The following is a 19063-nucleotide window of genomic DNA, read 5'->3' as shown; positions in this document are numbered from 1 at the left end:
ATAAAACTAAATATCACATTGAAAAGAAAGCTATATAAAAAAAGTTAAAAATAAAGTTGAGCAGCTTTTACAAGTAAACTACAGACTCAACTATACAAACATTATTGAAGTGGCAAACTCTGAAGAAGGCATTAATTGATTCAGATAGGAAGGCATGTGGTTAAGTTGTCTGCAAGGACAGAAAAATAAGAACACTATGGTGGATACAAGAAAGATAGGAGAGTTCTGAGAAAAATTCGGGGCCTGAACAGGTGGCATCAGTGACAGAATCATATTAAAGAAGTCATTAGGAAGGAACTTGAGATTGTTTGCATTCAAGAATGTGTGAGCAGAGATAATCTAAGATGGTATTGTCACTTAAATAGAGTAGGAGAGGAAAGGTTAGCAAAACAGATCTATTTTCCTGCCCATCTTGGCATCAAAATGACAGGAAAAAGACCCAGAGGAAGACTAAAGTCTATGTGGATTAATTCAGGCAGAAGCACTTCTAAAGCACTTCTTTGTTCCTCTAAAGAAGTGCTTTAGAGGAACAAAACATTAGATATGAGACTGGAGAGTCAATGAGTAATAGACTAATTTGGAGGAAAACTGCTGCTAGGAGATTATTAATGATGTGCTGTCATAGTAACCTGAATACCCCTTGAGCATACACATCAAGAAATAGATGATTATTTAACCTCCGGACCCTAGGAATCTATTAACATTGCTGTACTTTTTAATGAAATTACAATGTAGACTAATATTAATTAAAATAAATTGAATTGATTAATATTCAGTTTTTCAGCAAAGTCAAATTGCCATCATCACAGAACAAAATATAATAAGATACCTGCATGCAGGCACTACAGTAAGTAACGAAGATGAAGCATGTTAACAGAGAGTAGGCCCAAGTCCTAAATAGTGCCCCTTAGTGAGCTTAATTAGGCATCCTGGGTTGAAGGATGAGAGCTTCCCAAATTTGGGACTGTTTAAGGCAGAAGCAGATTCAAGGAAAAGTATTTCGTATTTATATTTGCTGTGATGGAATAAAGTGGCTTTTTTCTATTGTATTCCGTGGTAGGTATACAAAGCATTGTCAGCTGAGTGGTTGTAGTGATGTAAATGGATATAGTTCTTATGTTCAACAGTTCTGTTGTTGGCTGTCCTGCCTGTTTGGCCATAGTAGGACAGCTTGTGAAGTCACATCACATCCCCCTCCCCTCACAGCAGTATGGAATTATTATAACTTTGTATAACAGTGCTGAATTAATTAGCCCAGATAATAGTGTTTTCTCCAGTGAACATGACCACCTTCACAAAACCATCTTAGCTAATTCCTAGCATATCCAAAAATATATTAAAATCCCAAATGCACATACCTTCTGCCCACTCTCCAGAAGAGAGGCTACACTTAAGCTATCACTACTCCATATATCCAAGGCACATCTGAAAGACTAACAAAAATCTTAAAAGTACAACCTTTCAACCACTTAGAGACCATATATAAAAATTAGCATCCCTTATCCATTCCACCAAAGACCAGCTAGGTGTTTATCAGGTCCCTTGTAGTTGTAAACTATCATCCTATGGCCAAACAAGTCAGCCAACATCAGAATTGCTGAACATAAGGACTATATCCATTTCCATCACTACTATTGCCACTCAGGATTTTCTGACGATGCTTTGGACACCTGCCATAGAATAAGATGGAAAAAGCAACTTGATTCCATTGCAGCAAATATAAATACGAAAGACTTTTTTCCTTGAAGAAACTACCCTAATCTTAACAAATTTGATTGCATAAAACTGCCCAAAATTTGGAAAGCTCTCATCCTTCATACTTCAGCCCACTTGGGGGGGGGGGACTATTCTTAGTTTACATGCTTCATATTCATAACTTAGTGTAGTCCCTGCATGCATATATTTTATATTTTGTTCTCTGATGATGGCAATATTATTATTACTTTGTGGAATATTTAATATTAGTCTACATTGTAATTTCCTTAAAAAAATACAGGTATGAATAGCAACCACCAGTTTCTGACATTGCCTCTTGCCAGATAGGGTCCAAAGAGATTGCAAAATGGATTTCCAGACATCCTGTTGACTTCTAAAGTTTAGATATATTCCCTTTAAACTTTTTACATGTTCTTTCTGCAGGCCTAAATATTTGGTGTTTTGCTATACCACATACATGAAAACAAGTTTTCTTTTTATATATTTTATTCACAATGTATGTATTTATATATATAAACACAACATATAAATAAGTTTGTATTAAAACAGTAGTGACCCCCTTTACTCATTCACATACACATTCATAACCTTAAAATATTGGATTATTATTATTATTCAGGCCTCCAAGGAGTCAAAAGACTCATCGAGGGAGGTCCTTCCTAAGACATAAAGTCTGTCAAGACTCATCGAGGGGAGGTCCCCCCCCTGAGAAACACAAAGTCTATCATACCACTCTTTAAACTCACTGACCGTTCTCGCTCCCACCACTCCATCAGGCAATGCATTCCACGGCTCAACCACCCTCCACAAAAAGAAACCACTCCTTACCCTCTTGCTCACAGTTTCCTTTCGTAACTTCCAGGGATGGCCTCTTGTCATCACTCCCTCCCGCTGTTCCACCAAGTGAAAGAACTCCCCAGTGTCAACCCTGTAACCACCTCTCAACAGTTTAAAAGTCTCAATCATATCACCTCTCCTTCTTCTATCCACCAAACTCTGCAGTCCACATTCTCTCAGCCGATCCTCATAACTATCCTTGTCATCCGTCTTTGTATCCTTTCCACAGTTAATTTATCCCCTTCAAATCCTGGGGACCAAATCTGAGAACAATAGTCCAAGTGTGGTCTGATCAGAGACTTATACAACGGAATGATAACCCTCTTATCTCTGCAGGTCAGTGTCCTTCTCATAATAGCAGCAATCCTCTGTGTTACCTTCACCTGACATCAAACACAGATATCAACATATCTTAGAGACTCAAATAGACATTCACAAAAAACTTGGCAAATATTACTTTGAAAAATCGGAACACAAGTTTCTCATCAATTCTTAAGTTCGTTAAAAATTGATGAGAAACAGCAACAAATTTGCTAACAATCACACAAGAAAATTACATCTCATACATGTGCATCCAACATATGCTAATTCAAGCATATTCAGGTAAAACTTAAAACAAGTAAAAAAAAATATCAACAGTGTTCTTCATAAAACTCATCTCTCCAGTACTGAAGCAGGAAATAATGTATATGGAATTGAACTTGCCAACTGTTACTTCCATACAAATAATAGCTTTTTATCTAATCTTCACTCAGAACAACCCAAAAAAATCGCAAAAGTGGAGATATATAAAATGCTCAGTAGGAACTTGTATGTACATATACGTGGGATGTCCAGAAAGTAATTTCTGTTATTAAATATTTTCAACTGCACTTTCAACACTGCGATTGCAATGGTGTGCATGCATGCTTCCTTAGCAAGGTGTTGGTGCCATTTTCAGACATTCTTGCAGTGCATATGCTTCTTGGTGTGTGTGTGTGTGTGTGTGTGTTTATAATATCTAAGAAAATCGCATTGCCCACTGCATGTAAAATTAGGTGAGTTATCAGTTTCTTGAATGCAAGGAACGTTAAAGCAGCTGAAATTCATTGACAAATTATTGAGGTTTATGGAGAACACACAATGAGTAATTCAATGGTAAGAAGATGGGTAAGACTTATTAATGAAGGAAGGACAGGTGTGCACGATGATGAATGGAGTGGGCGACCATCTTTAGTGTCTGACAATTTGGTGCATTCAGTTGAAGAGAAGATTCAACAGAATGGGGATTCACTATGACATTACTCTTACTGCAATTTCCAGAGGTTTCACGTTCATGTCTTCATGAAATTGTGTCAGAGAAATTGAATTATCGGAAATTGTGCACGCTTGGTGCCGATTCACTTTGTGTTGCTTACAGAACAACACAAAGTGAATCGGCTGGGTAGTGCACTGGAATTCTTGGCACGCTACCATAAGGATGGTGATGCTTTCCTGAGCAGACTTGTCACCAGGGATGAGACTTGGGTATCACACGCAACCGCTGAACCCAAACAACAGTCCATGGAGTAGAGGCACACTTAATCACCAGTCAAGACGAAATTGAAGACACCAGTTTCCACTTGGAAAATCATGTGTGCTGTGTTTTGGGACAGACAAGGAATTTTCTGGTAGACTTCTTGGGTCAAGGCTCCACAATCAACGTGAGTATGCACTGCCAAACCGTTAAGAAACTGCATCATGCGATCCAGAATAAATGACGTGGCCTGCTTACCAGGGGTGTTGTTTTGATTCATGATAACGGCCAGCATAACACAACTTCTTGCCACTTTATGCTGGGAACAATTCCATCATCATCATCATCAAATTTCTGCCATGTACCCTCAAGGGGTGTACAGGATATGATAGTGCTACATGAAAAAAATTACATCATTACTAACTTCCAATCTACAATTTTCCTCCAAATCAGTCTGTTCCTTGTCAAGACTCCAACATTATCAGATCTTATATTTCTATCATCTAAGGCACTTTGTACTGTATCAATCCACCTAATATCTTGGTCTTCCTCTGGGTCGTTTTGCTGCCAACCTGGCAGAGAACACTTGTTTTGCTAATCTTTCTTTGCCCATTCTGTTTAAGTGATCATACCACCTGAGATAAGCTCTGCTAACGCATTCCTGGATGTTGACAATGTCAAGTTCTTTCCTAATATCCTCGTTTTTAATATGATATTGCCATTGATGCCATCTGTTCACGCCCATAATCTTTCTCAGGACTCTCATATCTGCGGTCAGAAGTAAAACACTAGTCTTTGGACAAGTCCTTTACTTCTGACCCAGCTCTCAGATCCATAAGTTAAAACTGGTTTGAACACTGTCTTGTACATATACAGCTAATTTAGTGTTCTGACTAATTTCTCTCTTATTCCACATGAATTTATTCAATTGACTTCCCACCATACCAGCTTTGCTGATTCTATTGTCTATTTGCATATTTAATTTACCATCTTCACTCAAAATCATGCCTAAGTAGCTGAAATGTTTTACTTGTTCCACAGGTTCCCTGTTCACAACACAGTTGACATTTTCAACAATTCTACCTATTTTCATTGTTTTTGTCTTTTTATTGCTGACCTTCATACCATATCTATTATAACAGCTATTCAATTTAGTCAGAGAATCTTGCAGACTTGTAGCTTATTTATTTAGAAGTATAACATCATCCGCATAAAGTAAAGAGCTGACATTAACATCTCCAATTTTGATATCATGTTTAATACCACTTTCCTTCATAATGTGATCCATATAGATAATGAATAACAGAGGGGATAATGTACATCCTTGTCTCACACCAGATTTAACATTAAACCATCTTCCTGTACTTCCTTCAATTCTAACTGCTAACTTACAACTCAAATAAAGACTAAGGGAACAATTCCATCATCCCCCATATAGTCCTGACCTCGCGCCAAGTGACTTTCACCTGTTCAAACATATGAAATCTTTCCTTGGTGGCTGGCGGTTTCAAGATGACGACGAGGTCAAAGAAGCAGTCAATATGTGGTTTGTGTCACAGGCAGCAACCTTCTACGACGAAGGTATACAACTCTTGGTGCCCTGTTATGATAAGTGCCTGAACAATGGCAGAAATTTTGTAGAAAAGTGGTGAAAGATGTCTATTTTAATTTCCAATAAAGTTTTTTTGTTTCTCTGACAGCCCATCGGAACTTACTTTTTGGACATCCCTCGTGTATATATATATATATAAGGAATCCAATAAAATACAGCCATTCTTTCCTTATTTCTTAAAGGGAATTACTTCCAACTCTCCCTTAAGTTCTTCCATCCATTCCATTTTTATGTCTGCTCTCTCTCATGCATATCAGCAATTTGTTTTTCACATGAAAGTCGAGCATACACTGCATTCTCTCAGTTGTGACTGCATGAAATGATGTCACAATAGCCAGGTATCACAAACAACAAAGAGAAGTTTTGTGGATAGCTTCTGGTATCGAGACTGTGTGTTTTAAGATAAATAATGAGTTTAATAAAATATAACCCTACAAGTTTTGTAAGTTGTCAAGGGTATTAGCAAAAGTTGTATAGAAAAGAGACTAGAAACAATTACCATATTTTTCCATGTATAAGACGTCCCCGTATATAAGATGAACCCTAAATTAAGAAATCAATATTTTAAACATCTCCACTGTCTAATAATACACTCAGTGGGGAAGAGGTCCAAACTCTGTCTGAGGGCTTTATTTCCATATTCTTTTGCATAATTGATGACTTTTAACTTGAATTTTGAAGAATATGACAATCATTTTTTATTTTCAGACATTTTTATGGGCTAGTGCTCAAAATATTTAATGTATTAACTTACTCCACCAGTGAGTTGCAGATGTATGAATGCTTTCAGAGTTCTGATTGGTTTATTCAGAATCAGCTGTTAATGACGTAAATTGACAGAGTTAACAAAGGCTAGTGATTGACGGAAGCATATTCGCGAAGAGAAGGTACCGGCATTTTCGCCACAGCAACCGTGAATCTCTCAACTGGTTACCCCCTGTGTATAAGATGACCCCCAATTTTTGTTCTAAAAATTTTAGAAAAAAGTATCGTCTTATACACAGAAAAATAATTACACATACGGTAATTACACATATTAGATTTATCACAACTTCACAATTCGTACATATAAATAATCAGAATAAAAACATTTAATTAATTGCTGTGCACATATTGGAACAATACTAGTTACTGTTGTCATATTCTGTAGCATTGCACATAACGTGTTCTAGGTCTGCAGCAGTTAATTTTTTATTTGGGGATCTGCAGCATTGCGGAAGCTTCCTTGAACTTTCTTGTAAAACAATTATGATCAATATAAGGTATTTTTGTTTGTTGCCAAACTACTTGATGGCCTTTGGTAGTTGAATGGAATGCCAAACCTGATTTATGCTGCCTTCTTTTTTTGATGTCTCTTATGCATTTAGACACGTGTATCTCCCCCAACCTTCCCATTTAGCCTACATAGTAAATGACACAAGAGCAATGAATCTCATAAATGTCTGATTTTTTCATGGGATGATGTGGAGGTTTTAGTGAATGTAATTATCTGAAGTTTGTATGCAATGGTAAAAAAGCCACTTTAATATTCTATTCTCATGTAATAGGCTTTATAGAATAAAACTAAGAAAGGATTAAGAATGTTATTTAATTCTCCCAATATTTCATCTCAATCACTGACACACATCATCATGGATTACAATATGAGATGTAACACACAAAGGCAACACAAAACTAAGTAAAACACATGGACAAAAGACTAGAGTCCTAACTAGGTAGGGCACCCTCTGTAGACACCTGATGATGGCCTAGGATCTAAACTGGGATCTCAAAGTATTAGTGTTTCCCATATTTATTTAAATTTGGCAGATAGGCTAATTTTCAAGAGCAGCTGCAGATTCAAAAAATAGTCTTTCTCTTCTAAATTTACTGTGATGGGGCATGGTGGTCTTTCTGCCAATTGATTATAGCATTACTAAGATCTTTCTGAAGAGGTCAAGAACTGGGGGAAAGATTGGAATTTAAAGTGTGGACACTGTAGCCACTAAATCAATTGTTGTGTATTATTAAGTTCTGCTAAAGAGAGGACTCACTGGACAAAGGTTATAAGTTCTATTGGTTAGAGTTTTAATGATACCATATTGTTGAGGGGGAGGTGATGGGAAAGTTTGAATGTATTTGCCTGTGTGGGTGGGCTTCTTGCATACTGATTAGGACAGGTAACCATTGGGTGAGTGTGTTTTTTGTGATTTCAGCAAGCCAAGAAGAAACTTTTTTTTGAGCAGACTTTTCACTTTTTTGATCTGAGATTTGGTGGGATCATAATCTAAAGGTGTGTAAGTGGAGCAGTCTCTGAAAATGATGTCCAGTGTATATACACTGATATTAAAAATAATAGTAGCAATCCCCTTATCAGCTCTGGTGATGGCTCTACTGCTATCTTTGCATAGTTTCTTAAGGGCAATGAATTGGCAACAAGGTAGATTTCCTTTAGGAGGCAAAGATCAAGAAAGAATGCTGTCAAGCCTAATGTTGTTAGTTATTTCTGGAGCTAAGATACGGATATTGCATTCAATATTAAACATTAAGTCTAATGCCGGCACTTGCTTTGGAGCAATGGCAAAATTATGGCAGAGAGCATGCAAACACAGAATGAAAAGATCTACAGTCCTAACTGGTACCCTCTATCAATGCAGTGATATAAACTTGCTGAAGGTCTCAATATAAGTCTCCCATATTAATTTAAGTAAAGTGAGACAGCCGAATTTGTTCAGATATGAACAAATGTTGTGGTCATATCTGAACAAAGTCATAAATGTTGTGGCTGATTGTAGAAATAATCTCTGATTTATATCTGTTCCTATACTAGGTTCCTCCCCCTTTGAATTTGGTGATTCATATCTATGGCATGGTTGCTATTCCAGAGCAGCTGAAGCCTAGGTAATGGACATAGTTTGTGTGGATGGCAATCCAATCTCCTGTCCACATATAGCCCTTAACAATTCCTCAAACTCCCACACCTGGTCTTTCTTCAGTCATAAACTAGCAGAGTAAGTGACATTATGATTTAGCATTGGCTGATTGGTCCCATGTACTATCTAATGACCAACCTGTAGAATCATTTTACTGCTGTACCCTTGAATAGGGGAGAGTCTGTGCCTCTCTACAATGCGATTGGGCATGTTCTTGAGGATATCACTCGCACTGCATGCAAGAAGATGCAACAGTGGTGGGGACAGAAACCAGTGCCCCTGCTACCAAACACAGCAGCAAGCTGCTCCGATAAGCAATGTGATGAAAGACATCTACCACACAGAGGTCTAGTTAGCATTTACACCAACTGGGGAAGAGAAGATATGTTTTCACAGCAGCAATGCTTGCTGGATGTGGCAGAGCACCGTTTGTGGAAACAGGCTAACTGCAGGAAAGCAGGAATGACAAGACAACTATAAGAGGCTATATACTGTATTTTTTATTATTATTATGTGACACCTCCAGGGAGTCCAAAGACTCATCGAGGGAGAGTGTGCCAACAGCATCGGGCGATTGATCCTCTTCCAACTACTAACTGCACTCAAACTTGCTTAACTTTTTGCATGAGCTATTAGTAACAGAGGCTCTACCAATTGACCAACCCAACTTGCAACCTTGATTTTACTTTACAAAAAAAAAATTAAAAAGTTTTGCATATAAGTTTACACATGAAAAAAGATTAAAACTTTAAGAAATAGATAATGAATGTTGTTATAGGCAGTTTCAGATATTTTTGAATTCGGTTGAGGAGAATCAGCATTTCAACTCAACAATCATTGGTTTGCCTTTTTTGTTGAGTCACATGATCTTTTGTTAATACTGCACCAATCATATGCATAGAAATGGAAAGAACCAATAGAGGAAACGTGGGAGTGAGAGCATTGACTCTATCTTGGATTGCATGGGGGTGGATTAAGAGACCATCATTAGAACTGTTGTGAAACTGGATTTTGATAGCTTAATGGCAGAAGTATTATCGCTAAAAAAATTCAAATACATCATGTGATGAAGGTTAGTGACTGATCACGTAAATAATGTTGATAATTAAAACGTAAATGCATTCATTCTATAAAAAAATGTGAGCAATTATAATGAATACTGAAGATTTAATTATAAATATCAATTAAGTTTTTTCCAAAAAATCCCCACATATCTCACATCATGATTTTTATAACTTCAATTTTTTGGGGGGAAATAGTGTGAGTTACATTCGAGTAAATGTGGGAGTGCACATTGAATGCCCTTTAATAGCCTTTATTGTAGTTCCACCACTGCATATTGATGGAAATGAAATTCTTGCTATCAAATATCAGTTCTTCATTCAGCAATATACTGCAATGGTAATGTATTTCAATGAAGGAATCTTCTATATATACATGTTTGGTGTTCAGAATAATCTGCATAGCTGGATCATTGAATGAGAAAGAAATATCTCATCAGATCCTCTTTGTACAATGATAGTTTTAATGTCCTCTAATATGTTTGATATTATCTTTTCTGTGGATTATTTGTGTGCATCCAGCATATTGAAGAAGATATTATTTTGTAAGTTTCAGAACTGCAGCTGAATTAACTTTTTCTGTAATTACCACAGAAATACAAATCAGATATATTAAAGTGATAAATGCAGTTATGATAACTACTGCTATCTTGACCAACTAACAAAAACAGGCTTTAGTTCTGGGCATGCTTTCATTCTTGTTTAATTTAAGATAACATGTAAATGCTTAACTAGATTCTGGAAGAGAGGGAAAAAAAAATCTCAAACATCAAGATGTTTAAAGACTTCTTTCTCTAAGGTATTTAAAGCAGTCTTGAAAAAGTTTTTTTTGGTTTCCAGAACAGGGAATCTTGATTATCTAACCCAGGGTTTCTCAAATTTTTTCTATGACGGAACACTTCACAAATCCTGAAATTTTCACAGAACACCTTGGTTATTTTGTAATTTATTAATTAATTGGTAATTTAGCTGATTTTTATAATTAACTAATCAATTAAAGTTTGATTTAGTTTATGTTTTAATTAAGTTAATTGATTTAATTAAAAACTATAATTATAGAACTATTAGTTTGATATCTCATGCAAGCAAAATTTTATTAAACATCATGCTAAATAGGATTGAGGCCAAAGTTGAGGCAGAGATGCCCGAGGAACAAGCAGGTTTTAGGAAAGGTAGGGGCACCAGAGATCAGATCCTTTGCCTTAGACAGATCATAGAAAAATATAAAGAATTCAGACTCCCTCTGGTAATGTGTTTCTTAGACTACTCTAAAGCTTTTGACTGTGTTGAGCATGTGAAAATGTGGGAAGTAATGAAAAGAATGGGTTTTCCTCAACACGCTATCTGGTTGACAGCCAACTTGTATAAGGAGCAAGAAGCCACAGTAAGAACAGGTGTTGGATTGACTGACTGGCTTCAAGTTGGAAAAGGAGTTAGGCAAGGATGTTTACTTTCTCCTCACTTGTTTAGTATATATGTAGAGGACATCATGCGTGAAGCATTGGATGAGCTCAAGACAGGAATTACGATAGGAGGTAGATGGATCAGTAATCTGAGGTACGCTGATGATACAGTACTCCTTTGTAATGACATGGAAGAACTAGGACTAATTCTTGACAAAGTTAACAAGATCAGTAATAACAGAGGACTTCAACTCAATTCTAGCAAGACAAAGATCATTAAGTTGAACTTTAAGGCTCCTTAAGGATATTGACAGAAGAAAATTAAAATATTTTGGACACATAGAAAGGATGGAAGGAGGACTTCTAAGAACAGTAATAGAATGTAAAGTTCCTGGAAAAAGAGGCAGGGGTAGACCATCAATGAGATGGATGGATGGCATGTGTGGAGTGACTGATCTTCAGAGATTTGAGGCTGCCAGAAGGGCAAACAACAGGACTACATGGCGCGGCCTAGTGTGGAACATCATCGAGCATCAATAAATTAATTTGTGCTGATTTTCATTGACATATCCTATTCTGATCACCAAATATATTTATATTATTATAAGTACTTACGAGTGAATGCAGACTTTTTCTCCTGTGTGCTAGTAGTTTTCCCCTCCTTTTGTACATCCTGGAGATCGTTGTAGGCTTGAGGTGGATGACTCTCTATCTGTTCCACAAAAACCTTCAATAAGAGATTTCTTAATACCAAAATTAAACAAAAGTGCCTTGTCTCTTATTCATATTAGAATTTAAATCTGTATTGCTATTACTTTTAAAAAAATCACAGCACTCCGCTTTCAGAACAAGCACTTACACTGCAATACGAACTTGCAAAGGAAGTATTCAGTATTACTAGATCTGAGAACCAGATACAGACTACCTTGAGCTTCAATTTCAGTGGAAAAATTTTCTTTATACTTCCTTGCTGATTGGTCACTGACATTTGCAACACAATGTTATTTCGTTCAGTTTTGAGAACATGGTGCCCATTGTTGTAATCGGCTTGCAGGCAATTTTTATGATCGGTCATAAACGGCAGTATTTTCTTTCCCGATTGTTGAAAGATTTCGATGTGTGAAAATTAACGATAATTCATGAATATTTCCATGTTTAAAAAAATGCTGCTTGGTCACTGACATTTGTCACAGATGTCATTTCCTTCAGTTTTGAGAACAGAAGATATGCCACCCATTGTTATAATCCGCTTGCAAGCAATTTTTATGACCCATCATAAACAGCGGTATTCCCTTTCCCGAATGTTGAAAGGTTTCGATGTGTGAAAATTAACGATACACAGATGTTATTAGGCATTCTGGGTCTGAGCTTTTCGACATATTCACAAATATTATTCTCCTCAGAATATTTATTCATGAAAAATGCTTAGAAAACTAAAATGACAAATTCCAGAACTTCTCGCGGAACACAGTTTGAGAAACCCTGATCTAACCAATAATTCATTCATAGTATTAATAATAATGTATAGGTGTATAGCTTTTCATAGGTGGGATGCACATTATAAAGGATAGCATTTTCTAAATATCCAAAGGTATTTTTCTAGTTTGGTGTGTAAATACATGCATTTTGTGTGTGTGTGTGCATGCATGCATGTATTATTTTTTTAAATGCTGACTAAATTTAAAACCATAATTTTCTTCAATACAGAAAGTAATGCAATGGCATTGGTTATATTCCTTTTTAGATTTCTGATGCAGATAATGATGATTTGGACCCTATTATTGACAACTTGAAACATGTTAAAAAAGAGGAGGCAAAATATGATATACCATCAATACAGCTTGGAGATCTGCTACCTGATGACACCAGGCCTTATTACCGATATTTTGGTTCCCTAACTACTCCAACCTGTGAAGAAGCAGTAACCTGGACTATTTTTGAAGATTTTGCTGAAATCAGTGAATCTCAGGTTAGTTTTTAATATTTCTCAGTCTTATTTATTTACTTGCTTTATATAAATAAAAAGCACAAAAGGCAGAAGAGCTTATAGCAAATGAATATGGTGTGAGGGCAGGGTTAGAAATAGTTAAACTGTTGGTGTTTTTAAACTGTTTATAGTCCTTTAGACATTCTTCATGAGGGAGATTGTTCCACAGAATAGAGGTGGAGGGAATGAAGGTGACTGGAGTTCTTGTAGATCTGGCAGAAATGGGATTCATAATGGATGCTAGTTTTTTAAAAGAGAAATGCAAAAACTGATCTTCTATGGAAAAGTAGCTGAAGAGACTCTAAAAGAAGTGTCATTTATTGGACTACCCATCTGAAAAGCATAAAGGATTTTTAGGGAGGTTTTAGATGTACCACACCATACATGAGAGCAGTATTCCAGTGTTGGTCAGATTTGAGATTTATAGAGTAAGTAATTGTTTGGCAGAGAAGTACCATCTTGACTGGAAAAGGATGACATGTTTTTTTTGGAATCTGTTGATGTTTAAGAAGTGATACAATTGTACCAGGAAAGATTTAGAGTAAGAGTCAGTCCAAGAAGAGCAATTTGGTCTTAACTGTTGAGCTGAACCTTATCAAAAGAAAGATCTGAGGTCTTTCTTTTTTTATGGGAAAACAGCAATATTGTATTTTGGAGATCAATGTTTACGGCACTTTTAGATGATTTAGCACTGCAAGGCTTTTCATATAAGATTTGTAGCAAATGACCAGTAATTCATCTTCACATAGAAAGCTATGTGAAAATGAATTAATGTATACTGTATTTTGAGGGTTTCAGCCTAGTTCTGATAAAGACCTGTATTTTGAAAAACTCATCACTGAAACTTCTAATCAAAGGTAAATTAATATTTTAATAGAAAAAACACCAACTACTATTCATTCCCAATATTAGTTTATTTTTTAAGGAAACTGTTAACAACTCTACCTTTTCTCTCTTTATTATTTCTCCTTATGTACATTCTTTTATCTCCCTGTGTTGGGGCAGGTAGTAGAATACCCCCAACCGCATTCCTGCGAGAGTTTATCGCAAGAGGCGATAAACGGAGACCCAGTCCCCGAGGGTATAGCTGGGTCCCCTTTAGGGGTTGGGCAAAGGGCTAATCACCCCTCCCTGTAAAAATTATCTGATTACGGAAACTGCAAATTTGGATGAACAAATGCTGCTGGCAACAGATCCGACTTGCGAGACCCCAGAAATGGTTATCTAGCCTAGTCTGATGTGGATAACGTATATATGACACACAAAGGGGAAAGCCTTTCGGAACCCTTGTTGTTGAAAGAGTCACTTATGAAGCCACAAAAAGTTTTAAAGATTGGATCATGGAATGTCAGAACACTGTACCAAGTAGGAAAAACTAGGCAGGGAACAAATGAAATGGACAATTACAAGTTAGACATCAGCAAACTCAGATGGACTGGTTTTGGCAAACTTATAACTAAAGACAACAACACAATATTGTACTCTGGATCAGAGGAGAAGCATGAAAAAGGAGTTGCACTAATATTGAACCCTAAAGTAACCAAAAGCCTGATGAACCAGTAAACGAGAGAATTATAAAAGCCAGGGTTCTATTCCAAATTTATCAAACTTCCTGTTGTACAGGTTTACACACCTACTAATGATGCAGATGAAGAAATAAAATGCTTTTATGAACAACTCCAAAAAGTAATAAATTCTATTCCAAAACACAATATAATAATACTCATTGGCGATCTTAATGCAAAAGGGGTAAAAGGCCATGTGCAGAAGAAAAATCTGTAGGTTTCGAGGCTTGTGGAGACCGAAATGAAAATGGCATGATGTTTGTATCCTTTTGTGAAATGAACAACTTTGTCATTGGAGGAAGTAAATTCAAGCATAAAGAAATACATAAATTGACTTGGATCACATCGGACGGCAATACAAGAATCCCAATCGATCATGTTACTATCAATAGTAAATTCATAAGATCCAAACGTGGTGCAGATGTTGGTTCTGACCACTTCTTGTTAGTGATGAAGTTGAAATTAAAACTTGAAAGTGTATTAAGAAAGAAAAGAAGTTCAAAAACTGCATTTGATATTGAAAAATTAAAGAAACAAGAGAAAAGTTTGCTTTGGAGATAAAGAACAGATTCAATATATTACAAGTAGAGGAAAATCAAGAAACAGTAGAAAACAACAAAATAGAAGAATATTGGAAAAACTTCAGGAATATATACAATGAAGTTGCTGAAGATGTAATTGGTAAGTAAGGTTGCAGAAAAAACTTGGAAGATCATTAATGAACAATACAAATTCAGAACAATTATATAAGGTATATAGCAATTTATAATGAACTAAATAAAAGCATAAAGAGAGCTGAGAAGAGAAAATATATCGATGAATTAGCAAAAGAAGCACAAGATGCTGCAAAAAAATGGGCAAATTAGACAACTTTATCAGATTATAAAACAAATCAATGGTAACAAAAAAGCAATCCCTTCCTCCATTAGAGACAAACAAGGAAAGTTACTGACGATTGAATACAAAATCGAAGCAAGATGGAGAGACTATTTTGAAGAAACTTTGAATGTAAAGGTAGATACAGGATCTCAACAGATGCAAAATATTACAACTAGTGTAATACCCACTTTGAACATTTCCGAAGACGCGATTTCGTTGAGCGAAGTCAAAAGATGCCTTGAAGGCACTAAACTCTAACAAAGCATGCCGAAATGTTAAAAGCTGATCTTAACATAACTACTGCCAAATTACAAAGGTTATACAATGAAATATGGAAGACAGAATTTCACAATGGAAAGAAGCAGTAATTATAAAAATTCCCAAAAATAGGAGTGACCAATTGTGAAAATTGGAGAGGAATAAGTTTGCTTTCAATTCATGCAAACGTTTTTACCAATAGATTAAAAAAGGAAATTGAAAATTTACTAAGAGAAGAACAGACAGGTTTTCAAACTATCCAACAAATATTCACTCTTAGAAATATAATCGAACTTGAAGTTTAGGTAAAGGGCTTGAAATTCTATTCATCGATTTCAGTAAATAGAGAGAAACTTTGGAAAATATTAGAAGAAAATATTATAAATTTCTCAACATTATTAAGAATATGTGTAATGACAGCAAGTCTTGTGTGGAAGTAGATGGAAAACTTACACTTTATGTAAAGATGTTTAAACATATTTAACACGTTGACTGCCATATGAATCAAATACGATTCACACTACATTTTTTAAATGCGTTGGGTGAATCATATTTGCTTCGCATAAAGATTTTTCTTTCAGGCCGCGTAGTTCACCCGTGATTCATATCTAAATGAAATGCTTATGGGTAATGGAAATGTGGGGCCTGGTAAACAGATTTATATAGTTAGCACAGTAGAATTTCAACTACCTGTACAGCAGCTGGCCTATTATAGGGGTTTTATTTTTACCTGATTTAGGCCAATTTCTAATGTTGAATAAAACAACAATGGTGCTAAATATTTATATATAATATGTCATTATAAATGTGTCAAATCATAAATTTTTCTTCTAAAAAATTGAAAAACTAATAGACAAATAAATATGAAAAAAATAAAATAAAAAATTATGCACAATAGTAAGACAGCGAATATTATTACTAAACAATTACAAATTTTTCGCACTGAACACATTTCCACCGTGTTTGTGTGGCCTTAGATGTTGCATATTTTCTATTATGTTCTTCGGTTAACTTTTTGTAGCAAGATGTACATCTTCTCCTATTACTGGTACCAACCTCTTCTAAAATATGTTTTTCTTTGTCTGAAGTTGAAGTGACATTATTTTCCTTTCGTGTAATTCCCTTTTGCGATTTTTTCTCTAAATTCTGTGATGCTAATGTTTTTTTATCAGTAACTCGCTTATATACTATAAAAGCGTTCACCACAGCAGAACCTAAAAGAATTTCAACTGCGAGATTTCGGTACCATTTCACACTTCTTCGAAGACAAGAAGCATAGGCTTTTACCTGATCGGATAGATCAATAAAACTGTTGCTTTTGTGATGCTAAAGCAAAAGTCAGAAGCTATTATAGTCTATAATAGGTTCTGGCTTTTGCACTTCATCATCATTTCTTGCTGTAAGAGATTTCATTTTGTTTGTGTGTTTTGTTGATAACATAAGCACTTCACATTTATCACACCATTTTATTACCACCACCCCTGTGTCACTTTCTTTACCAATTATTTCACCCTTTTTCAATTTCTTCTGGGTAACATCGTGTGAAATTCCTTTTCGATTTTTTCTCAAAGTGCCTACAAGGTGTGTTTGTCTATTCAAAAGTTTGATAACTAATATTTAAGGAATTGACAGCGTATACTAAAAATATAAATTAAATAAACTTTAATATATACTTTCCGATATTTCGGCAAACGTCACGTTGCCGTCTTCTTGGGAACTTAATACAAAGACACGTGCACACAAGTACTACATAACAGCAAATGAGAACTAAAGCTAGGAAGCTAACGTTTTCCTAAAGTCCTGGTGGTGCCCCCTGGCGGGCTATATTGGTGGTTCTTGGCCTTTGGGCTGAAGTTCTTCTGATAATTGTTTCCCAAATTTGGGGCAGTCTCATGCATCCAAATTTGTTGAGGTTTGGCATGTTCCTAAGGGCTGAGGCTGATTCCATGAATAGTCTTTCATACTTGAACTTGCTGCGATGTATGACTGTGGCTTTCTTCCTTCTTATTCTGTGGTGAGTATCCAGAGCGTGGTCTGCAAGCCCAGAGTGGCTGTACTGGTGAAATCGGATGTATTCCTTGTGTTCTGAGAGTCTGATATTTGCTGTCCTGCCTGTTTGGCCAAAGTAAGACAATTTACAGCTGCAAGGGACCTGGTACACACCAGGTAGGTCTAGGGGAAGTGGTTGGTCTTTAGTGGAGCGGATAAGGGATGCCAATTTTCTATGTGGTCTATAACAAGTGGTTAAGTCGTGTTTTCTTAAGATTTTGTTGATTTTTTCCGAGGTGCCTCGGATGTAGGGAATGGTGATGGATTTAGAGTAATCTTTTTTGTGAAGGGGAGGGGGTGGTGGGTTGTGGATAACTGGGTTAAGTATTCTCTGGATTTTTTTGGGGGGGGGGGGGGTAGCCATTGGCTGAGAAAGTGTCATGGATGTGATTTAGTTCAGTGTTTAAGGCTTGATCATTTGAACAGATTATTTTTGCCCTGTTGAATAGTGTCTTAATAACTCCATATTGTTGTGAGGGGGGGGGGGGTGATGAAGGGATTGTTGGTGAATGTATCTGCCTGTATGGGTGGGTTTTCTATAAACTGAGAAAACCAAGGTTCCATCAGGTTGGCAGGTGACTAGTGTGTCTAGGAAAGGGAGGCTATTGTTTTCCTCTTTTTCCAGGGTGAACTTGATTCTAGGGTGTTGGTTGTTTAAGTGTGTTAGGAAGGAGAGGAGTGAATCCGGGCCATGTGGCCAAATAGCAAACACATCATCAACGTAGCGAAGCCATATGGTAGGTTTTTGTGGGGCTGAGTTTAAGGCTTTCTCTTCAAAAGTCTCCATAAAGAAGTTGGCCAAGGGTGGGGAAAGTGGTGAACCCATGGCTGTCCCCTCTATCTGTTTGTAGAATTTTTCCTGCCAAACGAAATAGCCTGAGTTTATTGTAAACTGAAATAGGGCTGAGATATCGGGAGGAAATTTAGCTTGGATTAGCTCTAGGGTTTCTTTGAGGGGTACATTCGTGAATAGGGAGGAGACATCAAAACTGACCATTATGTCGCAGTGTAAGGTTTTCTATAATGGCTTTGAAGTGGGCTGAGTTTTTTTTGTGTGATGGTGTGTTGCCAGTATAGTGTGAGAGCGCTTTGGCTAAATGCTTGGCTAGTTTGTAAGTGGGGGAATCAATGCCATCCACTATGGGACGTAATGGCACATTTTCTTTATGTATTTTAGGGAGCCCATATATGCGGGGGGGGGGTCTAGAGTTATAGGGTTTTAGTCTGTTGGTAACCTCCACAGGCCAAGAAGTAACCTTCTTAAGGCGCCTATGGAGTTTTCTAATTTG

The 19063-nt window shown here is 36.4% G+C and overlaps 1 protein-coding gene across 1 annotated transcript in view; it reads left to right on the top strand.

Annotated features, from left to right (window-relative positions):
- The window catches only part of LOC150104461 (putative carbonic anhydrase 3), a 176675-nt gene that overhangs the window by 138624 nt on the left and 18988 nt on the right, over positions 1 to 19063 (top strand). The window contains exon 6 of the mRNA XM_090395155.1: positions 12781 to 13005. Within this exon, the coding sequence (XP_090251281.1) occupies positions 12781 to 13005 (225 nt within the window). The remainder of the gene's footprint in view (positions 1 to 12780; positions 13006 to 19063) is intronic.

This window comes from Typopeltis vanoorti, chromosome 7, assembly GCF_054136105.1.
Source record: "Typopeltis vanoorti isolate ZY-2024b chromosome 7, IOZ_Tvanoo_1.0, whole genome shotgun sequence".
NCBI classification, from domain to species: Eukaryota; Metazoa; Arthropoda; class Arachnida; order Uropygi; family Thelyphonidae; genus Typopeltis; species Typopeltis vanoorti.
Note: the sequence above shows the minus strand (reverse complement) of the source record. Positions and strands in the feature narration are given on the sequence as shown.